Here is a 15,736-nt window from a genome sequence, read left to right as displayed (position 1 = left end):
AATGCTTTCCCCTTGCAAGGGATTACTTGAATCGTTATTTGCATGTTCGAAAGTCTAATACATATTACTTCTTCGCATGATACTGTGATACTGAGAGTATTGTTATTTTTATAATTTAGGAATAATCCTATTAAAACTCAATATGAAATGCATCAAATGAAGTGACTTAGAAAATTTCATCTTTCTGTGAAACTCATGTTATACTTCTAAACTTCTATAATAAGTAGTAGTTATCACAACTTTTCATTATGTTGGTTTCCCTAAGTTTATTATTCTTCATATTAGCAAAAATTCTAGGACCAATATAATGGAATTGGTATGACAGTACCTCACTTAAATAACAAATTGTCTTTCTTAATTTTTGAAGGCAAGATGTAATATGTATGGAAAGACAGCCTTTCTGGTAATTAAAAAAAATCCTTAAAAGTTTTTATAAGCAAATTGACACTTTAATAATGGCTCAAAGATTATAGTGTTTTAAGGTTATGAAAATCACATCTTAGACATTTCCCAAGGTATATAGCATGCTGTATAACTGACATATGAAGTGACATATTCATATGAACAAAATAACTGTATTAATATATTGATAATCTCAAAATTATTCAAAATAACACTTTTTGATATAATACTAGGCATTTGTACTATGTAGACTTAAGTAGATTTTTTAACAAAAAGGTTGATGTGGTTTTTGAGTTTTTTCCCTCCCCTATTTAAACTATTTGCATTATATTTGGGTGATTAAATATTTTCTTTTTAAAAAGTAGGCATTGCCCATAAATGAGCTGATAGTTATTAGTAATAGAGAATTTCAGAGTTTACTGTTCTTCCAGATCCTTTTGTAATCAGTGGCCATGCCTTACATATTTTTGTTATAAGGTTATTATTTATAACATGTGACTCAGCAGTTAATAAGAATCTTAGAGTCACTGGATAATAGAAAGCATGGACTGGTTAAAATAATATATGATCTCCCAGATTTGGAATGTTTACCTAGTAGTTTCTTGTTTTATGCTGCTATACAAAATGACTTCCTTTGAACAGCAGCAGTGACACCTGAACACTTGAAGACATGATTAGGGAAGTGTGATAACCATTATTTCTACCTAACTAATCTGCCTTACTTTCAGATAACAAAGAAACCTCTCAGACAGAGCTGGGATGATTATTGCTATGACTCTGAGCCGGTCAGTACAAGTACCTAAAAACCATGTGTTCCTGTTAAGGGACACTTACCTTGCACATTTGCCTCTATTTTGACTTAGAAAGAAAATCAGCTGACATACGAACAATCTAGGAATGAAGATAGATCAGTGTTTAATTTCTGTCGATTGATTTGTGTGTGTGAGTGTATAGTTGTTTAAAAAACAGATAATTTAATTTGGGGGATTTTTTACTTGCTAACATTTAGTCTATATTCATTATTTATTTTGAATAATGGCTTTTATTTTATTTATTTATTATTCAAATAATAAACTGATCAAGTTCCTGATACCAGCATTGATGTAGATCCTCATGAGCTACAAAGGTTTTTTTCCTTGACTTTATTTTTTTAAATTATTTTTTAGTGCTTTTATTGCTCACATGAGTATTGTTTATTTTTAAAAGTTACGTCCTTCTTGGTTTATGTATCAATTAACAGTCTTTTTACATAATAAATGTGTATATAATTTTTCTGACTTTTTTAATAGCAAGAGACTGTATTTACACTTTATGTTTTATATTATGTTTTAAATTGAGTGATTACGGGCATATATGATATAAAATGATGAGGTAAATGTAGCTTTTTTTTGTTATATTTTTAGAAGGACAAGTATATAATCATAAAAAGCACAAAAAATCTTTTTTCTTCCTTTTAGTTTGCAGTCAGGTCAGATCTAATGATCTGAAAATACACACTGATCTATATCTATTAACTAATGAACTACTAATTTATTAACCATTCCTTCTGAAAACATAAAATGTCTTAGCTCTTGTGTTAAATAACCATGCCTTTAATTCTTACTGCATGTGATAAAAACTCCACTAATTAAAAAACTAGCCTCTTTCAGAGTTGATCATTAATTATGGACATTAATTTTTTCCCTCAAAGCTTAATTGCATTACCATTTTATAACAAAACAAGTAATTTATGGTTTTTGATTTAACATTTTGGAAAATAAATTTCAGACATTTAAATTTGTAGATTCTGATAAATTTTAGTACAAAGATTTTATGCTGTTTTGTCACTCTTGAGAGGCTTTCATCTTTTCATTTATTATACCAAATGAATGTGCCTTGTTGGGAAGTAGTTGGGACACTTGGAAACACATGGCAAGTGTAAGACTTTATTGCTTGTACAGAACTTACAGTGAAATTGTGAACCAATCTGCTATTCCTTAGAGAGTTTAATGCTTAAAAATTTGGGCTCCGAAGTAGATAGACTTGGCTTGTATACTGGTTCATCCAATTACTAGTTTTGAGAACATGAGCAGGTCACCTAATTCTTTTGTCTTTATCATCTATTTAAGGGGTTAATAATGGTCTTTATTGTGAAAATTTGTGAGTATTAGTGCATCTAAGCAGCTTGGTAGAGTGCATACTTAGTAAGTGCTCAGTAAATGTTTTTACCATTGCTGCCTCCATAGAATCATTGTTATCCATTTTTTTCTTTTGGAAGGACTTTTGTAGCCATATTCTTTTGCTCCTTTAATATCACTTTCATCACCATCCTCCTGCTTATTGTCTTTTCAAGTCTATTATAATTTGAATTTTAGTTGTAATTTCTGTTGCTTCCCCCCACTCCCCTTACAAGTTAATTAATGGAAGCAAGCAGTCAGTCAAAGGATCTTTTAGTTTGTTCTTTCCTTATCGTTCCTCCTTTGAGTATATTTTGGGGCAAACTGAACTTTGTTTCCTTCTGAGTTATTAGAACTTATGTGACTAGCATTATAGAGGGAGAGGATTGTTAAAGACTGTTCACACACTTGTGCTATATTACTTACCATACACTATGCAGTTGTACAAATGATCCCACGGGAAACCAGTGAGAAAACTGCTTTTAACAGGGGTCCTGGTGTTACCCATTGGATGGTGATTTCCTTTAAGGATTATCCTACTATACATACCCATAATTTTCTTTTTTGTGTTTTAAGGATTTAGTGAGATTATATATGTCAGGTGACTCTTATAGTGACTCCCATATGTGGAAGACATTTGGTAAATGTTAAATTCTCTTCTTTAAATAGTAATCATCTATTCAAATAATTTTACCTTAGAGATGGTTTTGAATAACTTCAATGCAAAGGGTTCGTGTCACCTAACTTTTAAAAAACTTTTTTTTGAAACAATCTTTGAATGATTTAGGGTTCAACTATCAGTCAGAGTTTTAATGAGAATTGTCATAATAAAATCTCAGGATACTTTCATGGTCACCATGCTGCAGAGGAATTAGAATTTACTATCCATTGAGAATAAACTCACATCTGGTGATTATTACCTTTATAGGAATTCAAACATTTTTATAATACCTGGCAGCCTATTTTTCCATGAGGAAGACCTATTGCAGTGTAGGTAGATCCTTATGCAACTTGGGTAGAATCTTTTGAATCTGTAATCTTTGCATTGTAAGTGTTTCTACAGCATAAAGACTCCTTCTGCTATTCCCTGTTGGCATTTTATAAGTTTGTGGTCATTCCCTCAGGTTTCCTTTCTGGCTTTACTCCTCATCCTGTGCCAGTCTCTTCCAGGTAGCTCAGTTGGTTAGAGTGTTGTCCCAATATGCCAAGGTAGTGGGTTTGATAGCCAGGCAGAACACATACAAAAATTAACCAATGAATGCATAAATAAGTAGAGCAACAAATTGCTATCTTTCCTTCTATCTTTCTCTCCCTTTCCCTCACCTTCCTCTCTCTCTCTAAACTCAATAAATAAAAAATTTTAAAAGGAAAATAAATGAAAACTACATTAACATCCATATTATGTTTGATCATTATAAAACCCTTGGTTGTAGTTAGTAAGATTGCCTTTCACCTAAGTAGCAATGGTAACTGAAAATTTAAGTGACTCTCCAGTGGTGGTGAAGGAAGTTAATATTGTAATTGGGATTTGAGTCAGCCTATGTTCCAGTATCTTTACTAACTCTCAAAGTCAGATATTCTGATTTATGTTCTGCATTATCAACTGGTAGGTATAAAAAAATCTGATTTTCCAAATCTATTCTAAAAAATATTAACAGCATTAAAAAATGTCTTAATGACTATACACTTCACTTTCTCTCCCTGATACCCATATTAAATGCCTACTACTTGCCATGCTTATTGTGGGCACTTCTAAATGAGAAAGGGTTGTTATCATCCCATACAAAGGGAAAAAAGGCTGATAGCATGAAAGAACAATTTGCTGTGTTTATGGGGGGTGTGCTGTGGCATGCTATCAAGTAAGACTAGAGCTTGAACTGAGCTCAAGAGGAATCATCTATCTTTTTTCAGTTGAAAAGGTTTTAACAGTTGTGGTTTAGTTCCCTGCCTTATTGTTTGAACCCTACCAGATCACTGGTCTCCCCGTGACCTGCAGCAGTCAGTATTTACATCTTGGCACCTGAAGGCTTTTCCCAGAACTCTGACCTTCATGCCCCCCCTCCCCCCAAGAAGTCCTGAACTAGTGACTGCTGGGAGATGGGCATTTAATGCTTCAGTTCCCTCACTTCTGATGCCAGACACTTTAGTTCCTCCCCTTATGCCTCTGGTGCCTTTCAAGCTGCTGCCCCAGTGCTGGAGCCAGTGTGTCTTGAGTAAGTCTGTTGACAGGCTCTTTTAAGAGAGAGCTGCCTGGGACTCCAGGAGCCCTCCTTTTCCCTCAGCCTCAATCCCCGCTGGTTTTTACAGCCAGAAGTAATAAGGACTTCTCTTCCTGGCACTGGAACCCTGGGATAGGAGGCCAGGTGTGGGCCTGGGACCTCTCACTCCTCAGGGAGGATCTCCACAGCTGAGATAGTTCTGATTTTTAACCCCCCACTCATGGATGTGGGACCAGCCAGTTCCGTGTCTCTGCCACTCCTACCAATCTTGATGTGGCTTCTTTAATTCCCTGGTTCTAGGACTTTCATTCAGCCAGATTCCAGGTAGTTCTGAATGCTGGTGGTTCTATAGTTTAGTTGTTATTTTGATGTGCTTGTGGGAGGAGGCGATTGTAATCTTGATGTAGTTGTGCGAGGAGGCGAGTACCGTGTTTACCTATGCTGCTGCCATCTTGCCCAGCAGTGCGATACATTTGGAGTTATGGAGGGAACTCAATGCTTGATACTTTAAAAAAAGTAAATGAACACTTTATTTCTCAAAAAGGAATATTTTATTCAATTTAGTGCTTATTCAGTAATTCAGTAGTTATATATTTATTTCAATAATGACCTACTTTTTCTTGGCTCTAACTTGATACTAGAGATATGCAGTGAACATAGCAGGTAACTATTTTTTTCTGAATGTTTGATATAGCATTTAGTAGGATGATAGGCATTACAAAAGTAAATATGAGTGAGGAGGCTTTTAACAATGTAAGTGTAATGGACTCTGAGAACATACAGTAAAGGGATTTAAATTTAAAGACTTAAGTGTACAGTGTTAATGATTCACTTTTTTGGGAAACTGAAACAGAAGTGTTACTCCAAAATAGTAATACTTGCCCTGGCCTGTATGACTTAGTTTATTGGAGCATCATCCCCTAAACCTAAAGTTTGCGGGTTTGATTCTAGGTCAGGGCATATGCCTAGGTTGTGGGTTCAGACCCTGGTTGGGGCATATGTGAGAGGCAAGCAATTGATGATTCTCTATCTTTCCCCCCCTTTTCTCTGTAAAATCAATAGATGTATTCTCATGTAAGGATAACAAAATAAATAAAAACAAAATTCTAGCTAATAAAAAAAGTAATATTTTTTAATCTGGTAGCATCCTCTTTTTGTGCTGATTGATTATCATGTTTATTTTATTTGGAGCTATTTATATTATATCTAATATTGATATTACAGAATTTTGGCACCATGTAAATCTTTGCTCCACTTTTCAACTAAATTACTGTCTATTCTAAAATTTATTTTTGTTTGCCCCAGAATCTAGTTTAGTGCCTTGCACGTGTATAAGCATTTATTAAGTATTTGTTGAATAAATAGCACTTGTTCGTTTAGTTGGGCTCTCTTGAATGCTTTGGGTCTCTAAAACTCTTCAGAACCTCCCAAAATCAAAATTGGTATCATAAGTTACTTTTGAAGTTTTTGCCTTGGAGATTGTAAAAGGGAAAAGCAAGGTAACTTGAATGGCTATTTGGTAAGTATGTGTTTAGTTTGCATAAGATAAGTCTAATGAATTTGACTATGTCTAAATATTTCACTAGCTCTAATTTTTATGCATAGTGTACTTATCTAAAAATTACTTGATTTCTAAGTGGCTTCTGTTAGTTTTCAATAGGTAATCTTGATTTCCCCCTTTTTTTCCCCTTAAATAAACAGGATTGCTTTACCACAGAGGGCGAAGATTTGAGACATGACTTTGAACGTTTACAACTGGCCATGGAAATGGTAGGATTTCTTCCCAAGACACGAAGACAGTGAGTTTATTTATTGTATTTTTATACCCTCATTAGGGAACAAATTATGATGTGTGTTTCAAAAATTCCACTCTTGGTTCTTTGAAACAGTTTTATTATATTCCTGATTTAGTGCCTCTTCCATCTTAGGCATGGCTTAGATAACTTATTTTTCTAACAGACTTGTTTTGAATTGCTTTTTTTTGTCATAATTCCTTGAGATACTTTGAAATTCAGTTGAAAGCAGGAGCTCTTCTTTCTGTAAAATTCACTTTCATAAACCTTTGCATATAATTATAAGAGTTTCTGGTGCCCATGAAGCCTCTTCATGGATCTTAAACACTGTTGCTTTATAAAACTGTTTTTCACCTTCTTGTTTTCTATATCATTGATATATAATATTATGAAAGCATGCATACCTATCAGTAAAACATAATTTTCTGTGTATTTCCTCTGTAACTTTGTCTTTACTATTGTATTAAACATGTTTTGTTAACTGTACTAGATATAAATAAGATAGTAATGTAAAAAGGTTGAAATAAAGATAAATTATATTTAAAATGAAAAATGTATTTAAGATTAAAGATACAAATAACCTTGATTCTCCTCAGGAAAAAATTGTAAAACTTAAAACTATTTTTTGAGGAGGGAATTAGTGTAGATAATATGTTAGCTCTGTTTATATTGTTAACTTTTAATCTCACAGTAGGAGTAGAAAAATACCAGCTTTACCATTTTTTGTGTTTGTCATCACATTATTGGAATGGATCTTCAGTTAGCAGATAATTTGCCAGAATTTTTTTATGAAAGATAAAACTAAATAATATGTAAATATGTAAACCCACTAATGGGGTATAAACTGCAATTCACTTAAAAGTTATTAAATGAGAGTACCTGGTCAATTACTCAATGCTATATTACTTAATACTCTTCTCTCAGGATACCACATTTACCTCATCTAATACCTGGCTGACATTTGAACTGAAGTGTCAATCTATATACTAAGTAATAGTAAAGCTTAATTTCATATTTTTAAGATAACATAAGATAGAAATATAGTATTTACTTCTCAGACACTAAGGGATGTCTTCTATACTTTGATGTGACAGTGTGAAATATTGGAAACCGCTGAACATTCTGTTCTTAGTAGCCTGACATTCAGTGTGACTTTTCTCTATGGCTCAGATATTATCTTTAGATATTTCCTAACACAAATTTTGCATTTTAACTAGACTGGTAGTGTTCTCTAAAGTATTATGTTGTATTCTGAGCATTGATTATTTTATACATTCCATGAAGGAATGATCTTCATCTCTTTTTTAGTCATTCAAATACTTTTTATTTTTTGGGTAGAGGGCATATCATGGGTACTGCTATTCCCCTCTGTTGTGACAGTGGTTGTATCTGCTAATAAACCACAACATCCTTTTCTATTGTATTCAGGTCCATCCAGAAATTCCTCTTAATACCACTTTGCAGGCAGCCCAAAATTTGGCATTGAATTGAAATCTGTTTGCTTTAGAATATGTTCATGTACTATGTTTTTAATGAAATTTTCTTTAACTGTATGTTATTTCTGCCTTCTGTATTTTAAGATATCCTGTCCCATAGTATGATTATTTATTGTTATTTCCTAATTCAAGATTATAAGCTTTTTGAGAACAGAGATTATTACTTATATTTACTAATCTTTTTATATTGAATCATAGTATATTGATTTTCTTATATATTTTTTATTGCTGGAGCCTGTTCATTATGTATTTCTGTGTGAGAAAACATTAATGTGCTGATTTTTGAACCCGAAATTCTGAAACAGTGTAATTAGCAACCATAGAAACTACTGCTAAAAATACTTTTTTTAAAAAATACTAATCCAAGGATATGTTAGTTGATTTTTAGAGAAAGAGGAAGGGAAGGTGGGGAGGGAGAGACACATGCACACATCAATATGAGAAACAGTGATCGGTCACCTTCCCTGTGCACCCTGACTGGGGATCAAATTCCCAACCTTTTGGTGTGTGGGGCGACACTCCAACCAACTGAACCACCCACCAGGGGGCTAAAAATAGTTTTTTTTAAAAAATGGCTCAGGAATTAGTATTTTTATATTATTTGGCTTCCATTAGTTTTTATAATGTTTAAGTTGACACTGTTTCCTCTTTAATTTAACCCAGACTAATTTTATGATTTATTCCTTTATAATTGACTTGTATTTTGTTTGAATCACCATAAAATTTTTAATTATTTGAGAAATTAGACCTATAAATTAAGGTGTTGATTCAGGACCTCTGAAAATTTTGCTATTAGGTCCCTAAATCAGTATTTTTGTTTTATTTAGAATATCTCCTAATTTGAGGAAAACATGGAGTTACAATTTTACAAATAGAATAAATTTATCCTGAGGAAATAAACTGGTCAAGGCACAAAGATATGTGTATATATGAATTTTTAGAAATGGCTTTTAGATAGAGTTTTAATATGCTTTTCTTAGTTACATGAAAGTCCATGGTAACCTCTATGAGACATTTTAGGTGTCAGAATATGCTAGTAAATAAGGAATGACAAAGTGAAGACAAGGAGTATAAGTTAATGCTGTATGAGAAGGAAAGGAGAAGATAAGGGGTCTGGGATGGGTGTTTTTAAAGTAAGAGAAGTGAACGTGAGATTATTTTGATAGAAAGTTCTTGTGGGTTCAGATGAGAGATAGGAAAAAGGAATAATAATGTTTCTGAGTAAATTGGAGTTCATGGAATGGGGAGCATGAGAGGAGGAATTGGTTGTTGATTGGAAGGAGGGGCATGAATTCTTTAGACTCAGGAGGGTATGATTGGTTGTCCAGGAGGGAAGGACAAAAAGGAGGGTCCAGATGTAGATGTTTCACAGTGGTGGCCTGATACTAGGTAATATACCCCAATGGCCTCAGGCTTTTAAAAAAACACATTTATCAAGGATACCATAATATGATCTAAGAAAGCTTTTCTTAAATAATACTACTAATAAAAAATCACCTAGGCTTCTTGGCTAACAGATTCCAAGGCCTGAAAAATTCTGATTTAGTAGATCTGAAATAGACAGTGTAGGGAAAGGACATTCCAGTCAGGATGAAAAGCATTTAGAAAGGTGTGGGCTGTTGTAACACTACAGCAGATACAGATAAATTATTATCTGAAGTCCCCTTTAAACAACTTTTCTGACAATTGGTAGGTACAGTCCTGAAATTAAGGTTTTGTAAAGCACTTTGCACAGTGCCTGACATTCTAAACACTCAGTAAATTTTAGTTATAATTATTATTCCCATATGTCGTATTTTCTGAAGACTACTACACATTTATACTAGTTAATTTACTTGATTAGAACTTTGGGGATGAAATAAGCTTAGAGAATGCGCACAAGCAAGCTGTAATTTTTCATTTTATTTTTGCAGGATTTTCTCTCTTCTCTCAGCAATACTACATTTGGGTAATATTCGTTATAAAAAGAAGACATACCGGGATGACTCCATAGATATCTGTAATCCTGAAGTTCTGCCTGTTGTCTCAGAATTGTTAGAAGTGAGTGATTACATTCTCAATTGTCATTTTAAATCCTGAGTAGCTTTTCAGTTTTTATTTTGTGTGACTATTTTGTAGGGATAAATAGATTGATTAATGCTTTTTATTAATAGTGTTTCTCCAAAAGGTGGAAATTTTGCTATTGCATGTGCCACAGTCTTCAAAAGATTCGAGTTATCTCCCCTGCCTCCTCTTGCCCCAGATATCCATAACCCGTCAATTTGCTGGTTAGGATGAATATTTCACTCTAGTCTGTATAATGTTCTAGGCCTTTGCTAGTTTTTCTTCTATATTTAAGATTTCCATTCATGCTAAGGTTTTGGTTAGATTATTTTATTGGAAGATGGGGTATCTGGATGGGTGGGGAGAAAAGGAGTTTTTCTTTCTTTATAATTTTACAGGAACCAAAGGTCATGATCTCTTACTATCCTTTTTTCCATATCAAATTCTTTATTACCTTATTTTTTATTCCTGGAGTGATTTCTCATGTTTTCCCTGCTAACTTCTCATCTTGCCAGATTCATTTTTAAAGGGGTATCATTTTTTTTATAGGCCCTCTTCTCTGATAGAGCAAGGAAATACATATGTGTGTATGCTAATCTGGGTATACCAACAAATATTTTTGAGTAACTGTCTGTATATAATGACGAAGTCATGCTGGTGTTTCTTACTAATCCATTATTACATGTATCATTCTAGCCTTCTCCCCTTACTCATATGTAAACTCCCACTCTAACAATGAGGAAACTTTCTCCCATCATCTTTCATTCATTTAGTTAATTATTTAGTTCTAGTATACACGTATAACAGTATTAGAATTTCTAACCCATACCCCAGTGGGAAATGACTTTATTAACTAGAGTGCTTATGTGTAGTTCCTTCTGTCTTTGATAGACTTCCTTCATTTTCAGAATTAGTTAGGACAGTACCTTTTCTTCCCACCCACTTCCTTGAGCATTGACATTGTTTCATATATTTGTCATACAGTTGGATTCTGTTATCATGGTCTGAATTCTTTCCTAGGATCCCTCAATATCTTAAATAATTTTCTAAAACTTTGTATACATTAAGATTCACTCTTTGTGGCCTATGGATTCTGACAAAGATGTAATGTCATGTATCCTGTGTTATAAGGTATCATACAAAATAGTTTCTGTGCCCTAAAAATCCCTTTTACCTATTCAATCCCTCTCCCCTAATGTCTGGCAACCACTCATCTTAGTTTTACTAACTGTAGATTTGCCTTTTCTATAATGTAACATATTTGGAATCATATAGTATGTAGCCTTTTCAGTCTGACTTGTTTCACTCAGCAATATGCATTTAAGAATAGCTCGTTTCTCTTTATTGCTGTGAATATTCCATTGCATGGATATACAATAGTTTGTTTATCCATTCACCTATTAAAGGACATCTGAGTGTCCAGTTTTTTTTTTTTGCAGTTATGAATAGCTTGCTTTTTTCTATTAAAATATTACTCACCTTTCAAATATTGGTTCATGTGCCAGTTCCTGAGGCTTAACCTTATCAAATGGTCTAAACTGACTCCATCAGTTTCTTCTTAACATAGTTCGTTTTTGGTTTTGAAGCAGAAAGTTAATTGCTCACTAGTTTGTGTCCATTATAAGGTGGTGGTGCTCTTTGAGAGAAATGAATGCCTCTTTCTTGCTTATCTAACCATCTAACCTTAGAGTGATAATGATTTTGTACGTGCCTGGGTGTCCCTTATTAACTTTAATGGAATGATTTAGCCTGGCAATAGGAACAGGAGAAGGGAGGAATACCTTAAATTGGAACTAAATTCACTCATTGGGAAGAAGTTGTAGTAGGATGTTGAGTGTGGCATCTAAAGGTTGTAACTTTGAAGGTCATGAAGGTCAGAGAACATATGGTGTTTCAGTCAGGCATTTCAGGTGATATTTTAGTCAAACATTTGGAATTGTGGTAATATATAGATTATGGCTGGAGGTCTTATAAGTTTAGGCATTCAATAAGTACCAAGGCTTCTGGTTCTAGTGTAGTATTCCTTCTTTGGTGAGAGACTGGTAAGGGCAATTCAACCAACTCAAAGAGGAACTCAGGTATTGGTAAAAAAGGGAAATCCAATCCTAAGAGTGCTTACCAGTGTCAAAGGTAGGTTAACAGCAAATGTGATTTGATACATAGTTTGGACTGGTTCTGGGAATATACAGCGTCTGGCAGAAGTAATGCTTTTGCATCATTGTGGTTGGTAGATTAATAATATGGTTGTAATAATTTATAGTTTTAATTTGAACATTTCACTTAAAATGTCATATGGTGTGCTTGAGTGTGATATTGTGTTATAGAATTATGTGCTTATGATTTAGTAATAAAAGATTTTATAATAAAAAAAGGTGTTACTTGTGCTGGACCCTATAGGTTTGGTAATAAGTAGAAAGAAGTTATCTTCAAAGTTGAGGAGCTAGGGAAGATATGACAGGACTTACCATGGTATCCAACCTATAGTTAGCTCTTAGCAATTATTTTTTAAAATGATCTCTTATTGGTTACAGTTGATAATAATTGCAGTCTTAAGGATTTTGTTGAGATAAAATTGAAAGGTAGGCATAGTAACTGGTTAATCAAAATGTAAACTCTTTAGTTAAGATTTAACTTAATTTCCCTCATTTCCAAGTAATTCAGTTCCATGATAAATATATTTAGTTTATAAGAACAAATATTTTTTTAAATAATGGTTTAATTTTACTTATCTTTCAAATTACTTTTTGTAGTTACCTCCGGCAACAGTGAATGTTTTGAATCTTTTGTTTACTAAATTCTTTTTGGGATGGATAATTGTGAAAAAATTTTTTTAAAGATTTTATTTATTTTTTAAAGGGGGAGGGAGAGAGAAAGAGAGAGAGAGAGAAAAACATCATTGTGTGGTTGCCTCTTACACACCCTCTACTGGGGATCTGGTTCATAACCCAGGCATGTACCCTGATGGGAGTTGATCCAGCGACCCCTTGCTTCGCAGGCCAGCACTCAGTTCACTGAGCCACACCAACCAGGGCTAATTGTGAAATTATTGAAAGGCAAACAAGATCTAGTAGATTAGCTGTGGGTAACTGTGGACCATATTTTTATTGTGAGATATTAGAACTATTACCATTACCAAAAACTGTTCAGTTTTTAGCACATTTATGTTTTTTTCAAAAAGATTTTATTTATTTACTTTTTTTTTAGAGAGAGGAGAAGGGAGGGAGAAAGAGAGGGAGAGAAACATCAGTGTGTGAGAGATACATCAATTGGTTGTTTCTTACATGCCCCCAACTAGGGACCTGCCCTGCAGCTCAGGCATATACCCTAACTGGGAATTGAACCAGCAACCTTTCGGTTCGCAGGCCTGCACTCAGTCCACTGAGCCACACCAGCCAGGGCTGTTTTTTGAATATATTTTTATACCTGTTGAAACAGTATAAATAATGTTTTTTAAAAAAATTCTCACCCAAGGACAAGCTTACTGATTTTTAGAGAGAATTAGAAGGGAGGGAGAGAAACATCGATTGGCTGTCTCATACATTAGTTGGTTGATTCATCAGTGCTCTGACCAGGGATCAAACCTGTAACCTAGGTGTGTGCCCTTAGAAGGAATCAAACCCTCAACCTTTCAGTTTATAGGACAACATTCCATCCAAGTGTGCCACACTGGCTAGGGCTAAATAATGGTTATTTAACATATGTATCAGCTTCTCAATTAGGTGATTGTGAGAAGTGCAGATTGGATATTGAGCCCATTGCTAATTATTTTGTATTAAAGTTTTCTTATATTAAAAGTTATATATACACACACACAACTAAGAATATTTGGAAAGTTATATATCGTGAATTCAGTAGTATTTTCCTTAGGATGTTCATCAAATAGAAGCAAAATTAGTGGTGTTTTGTGTGATTGTGCATAGCGTGTAAATCTGTGTGTGATCATTATCAGGTTTTAGTGCTAACATTAAGCCAACACCTTAAATTGAGTTAGATAGTTCCTCATCTTTTTATAATTTTTTTCTGCAGTTAAGAAAAGAATCTGGACCTAGAGGGTATTATGCTAAGTAAAATAAGTCAGAGAAAGACAAATACCAGATGATTTTACTTAAATGTGGAATCGAAACAACAATGTAGGTGAACAACCAAAGCAGAAGCAGACTCCTAGATATAGAGAACAGACTTATAGTTGCCCATGGGGGTGGGGGTGGGGGTGGGGGACTGGGTGAAAAGGGGAAGGGATTGAGAAGTACAATTTGGTCGTTAAAAATAGTCACGGGGAGGTAAAATACAGCATAGGGAATATGTAGTCAATAATAATATTTCTAGTAGGGTACTGGAAATATCAGGGGAAACACTTTGTAAAGTGTATGATTGTCTAACCAGTATGCTGTATGCCTGAAACTGATAAACAGTGATACTGGATGTAAACTGTAATTGAAAACAGTTTTAAAAAGTTAAAAACAAATAAAAAAAGATTTATTAGTCCTTGCCTGTGTAGGTCAGTTGGTTAGAGTGTCATCCCATACACCAAAAGGTTGGGGGTTTAATTCCCTGGTCAGGACACATACCTGAGTTATGGGTTTGATCCCCTATGGGAAGTGAGAAATCCATGCCTTTCTTTCACATTGATGTTTCTTGCCTCCCTCCACCCCACTTATTCTCTGTCTAGAATCAATAAACATATATATACATATATGTGTGTGTGTGTGTGTGTGTGTGTGTGTGTGTGTGTGTATAAAAGAATAATTAGCAGTGAATATTATGTTCCACAAAGACTGGAGAAATATCAGCCCTGTGACCATATTTGGTGCTTTTTCAGTTCATTTTCTGTTAACTAATTTTTTAGGATTTTCAAGTCTGACTTGAATTAATATTGATAATTCATGTTTTTATAGGAAGTCATGTGCTGATTAAATGTTTAAAATGTATTATTTTGTGTTCTTCGTAAATACTTTGTTAATAAAAATTTTTTTCTATAGTGTTAGCTTTCTGTGTTATTTTCAAATAATGGACTTTTAGATTTAACTGTTCTACCATTTTATGTATTAATTTCTCTTTTAACATATTTTCTTCTCTTTTTTCTCTGTTAGATTATGAAATGTTTTCAGCACATAATACATAGAAAATAATATCTTTAACACCTGTATACTTATAGTCTCACACAAGTAATAAAATACTGCATATAATTGAAGCCCGCTCTGTGTTCTACCCCTGCCAGAAGTAAACACTATTATGAATTTGGTGTTCATCATTCCCATTTGTTTGTTTTTATATTTTCAGAATAGATAGATGTTTCTATAAAGAATATATGGTTTTGTTCTGCATGTTTTCAGACTTTATATAAATACCATACTATATGCGTCATTCTAAAACTTGACTTTTTCATTCCATATTATGTTCTTGAAATTTTTCAGTGCTGATTCTAGATACTTTTTAGCTGCTGTTTAAAATTATATTATATGAAGAAAATATAACAATTTATCTGTTTTTGTGGTGATTGAGGTTGTTTATAATTTTGTATTTATAGATAGTACTATGATAGGCATTCTTGCACATGTCTTCCCGTTAACATGTGTGAGAATTATTTTAGGGCAGCGATTTTCAACCATTTTCATCTCATGACACAC

The 15,736-nt window shown here is 33.6% G+C and overlaps 1 protein-coding gene across 7 annotated transcripts in view; it reads left to right on the top strand.

Moving 5' to 3' along the window:
• MYO9A (myosin IXA) overlaps positions 1 to 15,736 on the top strand; it is a 234,135-nt gene that overhangs the window by 34,365 nt on the left and 184,034 nt on the right. For 6 of the 7 annotated variants that reach the window (XM_045848731.1, XM_045848733.1, XM_045848732.1 and 3 more), the window contains exons 6-8: positions 1,131 to 1,187; positions 6,479 to 6,576; positions 9,980 to 10,106. In XM_045848731.1, the coding sequence (XP_045704687.1) occupies positions 1,131 to 1,187; positions 6,479 to 6,576; positions 9,980 to 10,106 (282 nt within the window). The remainder of the gene's footprint in view (positions 1 to 1,130; positions 1,188 to 6,478; positions 6,577 to 9,979; positions 10,107 to 15,736) is intronic. The other variant, XM_045848730.1, reaches the window with a different exon arrangement.

Source organism: Phyllostomus hastatus, unplaced genomic scaffold (assembly GCF_019186645.2).
Source record: "Phyllostomus hastatus isolate PE091 unplaced genomic scaffold, TTU_PhHast_1.1 phas_contig_62, whole genome shotgun sequence".
Lineage (NCBI taxonomy): Eukaryota > Metazoa > Chordata > Mammalia > Chiroptera > Phyllostomidae > Phyllostomus > Phyllostomus hastatus.
This window is presented reverse-complemented; position numbering and strand designations above follow the sequence as displayed.